This window comes from Alosa alosa, chromosome 5 (assembly GCF_017589495.1).
Source record: "Alosa alosa isolate M-15738 ecotype Scorff River chromosome 5, AALO_Geno_1.1, whole genome shotgun sequence".
In the NCBI taxonomy this organism is placed as follows: domain Eukaryota; kingdom Metazoa; phylum Chordata; class Actinopteri; order Clupeiformes; family Clupeidae; genus Alosa; species Alosa alosa.
This window is the reverse complement of record NC_063193.1, coordinates 17,121,158-17,127,157: the sequence shown is the minus strand read 5'-3', so window position 1 is coordinate 17,127,157 and position 6,000 is coordinate 17,121,158. Positions and strand designations below refer to the sequence as shown.

Genomic DNA, 6,000 nt, shown 5'->3' with positions numbered 1-6,000 from the left:
ATGTCAGGACACAAGGTGGAATGTTAATGACTTAGGTCTGTAACTCTTAGCAGTTGAATGCACAGGTGTGTGCCTCTGCGTGTGTGTGGTGTGGTGGGCTTTTTGCCTGTTGGGCAGATACTTGGACTGTCTGAGCTGACCACACTCTCGCTTGGCACACATGGGCTGGGACTTCCCTGTGTGGCATGCAGTGTAACCCCACAGCCCCTCTTCTGCTTTTTCTCACTTGCTCTCACACGTATACACACAAACACCCGTGCTCACACACAACACACACACACTCACTCACATGCACAAGCAGACTTATAGCATACAAATTCATGCATGCACAGAACGCATGTTAGAAGATGACTGGTGTCTATGTGAAGTTTTTTTTTAGAACACCACTTTATGAGCTCCGGTCATGTAACTTGTCATTGATTTCTCTGCTCTGTGTCTCTATGCTCGTTTCTTCAGGTCTGCTGCAGTATGGACGCAACTGGTCGGCCATTGCCAAGATGGTTGGCTCCAAGACGGTGTCGCAATGTAAGAACTTCTACTTCAACTACAAGAAGAGGCAGAAACTGGACGAGATTCTGCAGCAGCATAAAATGAGATCGGTCAGTTATCTCTCTCTCTCTCTCTCTCTCTCTCTCTGCCTCCCTCCCTCTATCTCTCTATGTCTCTGTGTGTGGTTACTTGTGCATGCTTGCATGTTTTGACATTTTTTTTATTTTTGGATGGCTGTTAATAATAGTTAGCGTCCATGCTAGCGATGATGATATTGTGTCTGCAGTGTGGGTGTAAAGATGGCTTTTTGTTCCACTTGGTAATGACCGATGAGTGAATGTGTGTGTGTGTGTGTGTGTGTGGTTTGGTTTTGTTGATGTGGTTTTTGGGTGGGTCTCTAATGACTGATACAGTTCGTGTGGGTGTGTTTCCAACTGTATTAACACGGACTATACGTGTTAAGCGCCATAGATTTGTTCAGCACTAACTCTGTGCGTGTGCGTGTGTGCGTGCATGCGTGCGTGCGTGTGTGCGTGCGCGTGTGTGTGTGTGTGTGTGCGTGTGTGCGTGTGTGCGTGCGTGCGTGCGTGCGTGCGTGTGTTGCGTGCGTGTGTGCGTGCGTGTGTGCGTGTGTGCGTGCGTGCGTGCGTGCGTGTGTGCGTGCGTGCGTGTGTGCGTGCGTGCGTGCGTGCGTGCGTGTGTGTGTGTGTGTCTGATCGTGCTGGGATCTAGGTCTATGTGTTTGCAGTTGGTCAGGCGGCTAAAGTTTAACTAAAGTCAGTCCGTCATGAGTGTCACACTAGAGGAAAGAGGCCAGCCCCTTCTTATCTCTCTCTCTCTCTGCCTCCCTCCCTCTATCTCTCTATGTCTCTGTGTGTGGTTACTTGTGCATGCTTGCATGTTTTGACATTTTTTTTTATTTTGGATGGCTGTTAATAATAGTTAGCGTCCATGCTAGCGATGATGATATTGTGTCTGCAGTGTGGGTGTAAAGATGGCTTTTGTTCCACTTGGTAATGACCGATGAGTGAATGTGTGTGTGTGTGTGTGTCTGATCGTGCTGGGATCTAGGTCTATGTGTTTTCTTCTCTCTCTCTCTCTCTCTCTCTCTCTCTCTCCTCTCTCTCTCTCTCTCTCTCTCTCTCTCTCTCTTCGCTGGCTTCATTTCGCTAGCTCACTCTCGTTATCTTCCCTTTTTAGGCCCTCAGGCGGAGCCAACAACAGCTCGGACACGGAGTCTCTACCGTCGCCGCGCTCCTCCGAAGACAGCAAGCAGCCTAAGGAGGAGGCCGCCTCGTGTTCTGCCTCCTCCTCCACCACCTCCTCGTCCTCCTCCCGCGCCAAAGCGGCCGGCGGCAAGGACGACAAGGACGCCGTCGCCATGGACACGGGCTGCGGTGGTGGTGGCGAGGACGGGAAGCCCCCGCCGGTGTCCCACGGCGACGTGAAGCAGGAAGTCAAGACGGAGGGCGATGGCGCCGGGCCAACCGGAGGGTCGTCGTCCTCCTCCTCCTCCTCCTCGGCGGTGGGGTCGGCGGGCGAGGGGTCCGGCGGAGACAGCAAGCCACCGCAGCTGGAGCCGCAGCCGCCGGAGCTGAAGGGCCACGGCAAGGCCAAGCGCGAGCGAGAGCCCAAGGCCAGCGGCCATGGCGACAGTGACTCCAGCGCCACCTGCAGCGCAGACGAGGTGGAGGAGACGGAAAGCAGCGACAAGAACAGGTGAGGGGGGGGTCTGTGTGTGTGTGTGTGTTGGGGTAGCCCATTCACTTGAATTCAACTTTCCTCAGCACTCTGACAAGCCGCATAATAGTAAGTAGGCGGATCTGAACAATTTGAATGGGTGTTGCTTTCGAAAAATCAAAAAATTCCGGATTAATCTGGAAGAATCACATCTCTGATAAGCAGCCACGCTAATAAAACAATTTAAGTGAAGAGAAAGCAATAAATGCAGAGAGAGTAAGCGTCCGAGTGATTACAAGCTGTGATGAAAACAACAGGAGACGGCCATCAGTAAGAGAATCAGAAAAGAGTGGACAGGCTTGTTCTGGTCAATAGAGTACCGAAGCCATGACGTCGCGTTGTGAAGGCATCAATTTCACTAGATCTAAACAAGTCAATCTAACCATAGTAGTGACCATAGTGGTGGCTTTATTAACCTATTTAAATAATTTTACAACGTTTCTAAGACATTAGTTAATTTATAAATGTAGGCTATAGTCAATAATTCAATTTATGAGGTAGAAACTATCCCACATGTCTAAATGCAATGCTGTCGATGCCACTTCAAAAGTTTGTTTAGATCCAGTGACACTGCAGTCATGGAAACGGAACCTCACACTTCGGTACTCTATTAGATCAATATATCAATGCATGTCCACTTTTTGTTTACAGTTTTTTTTAGTTTCCTTGCTATAGTTGGTTTGTAGGTGAGAGAGGGCAAAAATACAGATGTCAGAATGGGGAGATGAGCAGAGGATCATAGGATGACGGAGAGAGGTATGGAAAAGATTTGGAGGAGGGGGGGAAGGAGAGAGGAAAGGCTGTCTGGGGAAGCAGGAGGGGCGAGTGAGAAGATGGGGAGCAGTGTGGATGAAGGGATGAGCTAGGGAGGGAGGGACTGAGGGAGGGAGTTTTATGTAAGTCTTTAACGGGGGAGACTGCACTAAACTGCGTGGGCTACTGTGAAATCAGGTCAGATGTGTGAGAAATGCAACAGCAGTCTGATCTTGTGTGTGTGTGTGTGTGTGTGTTTGAGTGTTTGAACTAGGTTAAGTGTGAGTGCTTATGGTGAGGCTGAATGAACAAAATGTGTGTCCAGGGGTGTGTGTGCGTGCTGGTCACAGTTGTTGAAACGCACTATTAGGATGGCATGTGTGGTTAATGCCGTTCAGGCTATGGGAGGGAGAGAATTGTGTTCTCAGTCTGTGTGTGTGCCCGTGTGCGTGTGCGTATGAGTACGTGTCTGACAGCACCCTCTTATTTTCCATGACAGCAGACACTGTCGGCCTTGGCAGAGTTAAGGGAAACCTTCTAGATTGCCTTCTATGCAGTCCAACTCAAACAAAGGCAGGAGTGTGTGTGTGTGTGAGAGAGAGAGAGAGACACACAGAGGGATATCTTATGAATATAGGAGATGTATGTGAGTGTACATGCCATGTGTCTTATGACTGTGTGTGTGTTCAGACAGGGGTGTGTGTCTGTGAGAGCTAAGGACTAGCTCAGTTATGTTTGTGTGTCATATTGGGCTGTTCAGGTCTGTTTATAGCCTGTTGAAATGAGATTGGCCCTGGCCATATAAAGAAAGAACTAAAACCTCTAAGCCAACTCTCAACACACTCTTTTTCTTCATCCCTCTATTCTCCCTCTCTCTCTCTCGCTCTGTCACTCCCTCCCTCCCTCATTTCTCTTTTCCCCACTCTCTCGCTCACTTACTCACTCTCTCACAAACACACTTTCTCTCTTTCTCCCTCTCTATCTCTCGGTCTCTCTCAATTCAATTTCAATGTCAATTGAGCTTTATTGGCATATTACTCAGTGAAGCCGTGTTGCCAAAGCAAACATATAACAAAATAATATGAACTGGTACAATATATACTAACACTCTCTCTCTCTCTCTCTCTCTCTCTCTCTCTCTCTCAGAATGACTTCTCCAAGACCCAGTCTGCTGAATTATGGCGTGATCTCCTCTCCACTTCAGAAGCCCATGGACCTCAAGCAGCTCAAACAGCGAGCAGCTGCCATTCCCAACATCGTAAGTCTCAAACTCCGCCTCTGTCCATCATCCCTCCCTGGTCAGTTTCTGATCCATGTTACCCTTTTTCACTGGTCTTCCCAAAAAACATCTAAAGAAATTGGCACTCATACAGAACTCTCGGCTAGACTTTTTAACTAAGACTAAGAAGAGAGAACACATCACCCCTGTGTTGGCTGAACTGCACTGGCTCCCTATTTCCTATAGAATTGATTTTAAGGTTATGTTAATTACTTACAAAGCTCTGAATGGCATAGCACCTTCATATATCTCTGAGCTTTTAATATCTTATCAACCACAAAGGAAACTTAGATCATCCAATTCTAATCTTTTAATCATTACCCAAAGTGCTCCACAAACAAAGTGGAGAAGCTGCGTTATCCATTATGCCCCAAACTATGGAACACCCTGCCTCTGTACATCAAGCATGAAGTTCAGTAAATATTTTAAAAAAGATCTGAAAAAACATACCTGTACAGGAAAGCTTTTAGTTAACTCATCTTATCCTGTAGACTACATTTTCAGATTATTCTACATCTGCTACTATTGGAGGGGCTTAGCCAGCCAGAAGCAGATGGGCTCCCCTATTAAGTCAGGTTCTGCTCAAAGGTTTCTTCCTGGAATATGGGAGTTTTTTTCCTTGCCACAGTTGCCATATGGCGTGCTTGTGGGGGTAAGAGGGTTAAGGCTGCCAGTCTTATGGCGTCATTTTCTATATTTTTTGATATGTTGCTGAGTATAACATAAACAGCAAAGAAAAGTGATTGATAATGACTGACTGACTATTATTGTGTTACATGCTTCAAATGTAAAGCACTTTGAGCTGCATTCTGTGTATGAAAGGTGCTATACAAATAAAGCTTTATTATTATTATTATTATTATTATTATTATTATTATTATTATTATTATTATTATTTTTGCAGAGCCAAGCTAGACCTGTTCAACCTTGGCAAGGAGTCTGGTAGGGAAGAGTGAGTTGGTTGCTGTGTTTTGACTGAGACTAGCTAAAGGAACAGAAACCTTTAATCCCATGTATCCAGATTGCATGTTTACATCACCACTTGTAGTGCCCACACACTTTGAATGCCGTGGACAGTTCTTTAGGCGCACACACACACTTACAAAAGCCTACCTGCACTACACACACACACACACACACACACACACACACACACACACACACACACACACACTGAAGGAAATGTTTGCGCTAATTAAATTGAATTCTCAGGAAAAGTTCACACTCCTGTGGGTGTTTTGCAGCAGATTAGACCAGTTGCGTAAGGCAGGCACATGATCTGTCTGCATCTTACCAGCACACTGTGGTGCCAATCCCTGGCACTGTCTGGAGCGTTCACTCGCTCACTCGGTCACTCACTCACTCACTCACTCGCCACAGAAACCCATTTGCAGTCATGTGAAGAGGAAGACATGCTGAGTGTACAAAAGAACATTACAACCTTAAAAAGTCATTATCCCAGAAGTGTGGGTGCTCACAACACACACACTCTCTATCTCTCTCGCTCTACCTCTCTCTCTCTCTTCCTCTTTCTCTCATCTGAAAATGATGAGAGCAGGGATGAGAAGGGCCAGAGAAACGGCTGCAGAGGACACAAAAACGTTCACCACATCACCAGAGAGAGAGACAAAAGGGGAGGGAGGCCTACAGGGACAGGTGGCTTTGAATCAGCAAAACACCAAGATAAGGTGGATGACGCAGTTACACACACACACACAGAGCACACTCTAACTGAGTGC

The 6,000-nt window shown here is 46.9% G+C and overlaps 1 protein-coding gene across 1 annotated transcript in view; it reads left to right on the top strand.

Annotated features, from left to right (window-relative positions):
* ncor2 (nuclear receptor corepressor 2) overlaps positions 1–6,000 on the top strand; it is a 117,725-nt gene that overhangs the window by 80,824 nt on the left and 30,901 nt on the right. Inside the window, 4 exon segments of the mRNA XM_048243487.1 lie at positions 457–671; positions 903–907; positions 1,690–2,208; positions 4,129–4,240. Coding sequence (XP_048099444.1) covers positions 457–671; positions 903–907; positions 1,690–2,208; positions 4,129–4,240 — 851 coding nt within the window.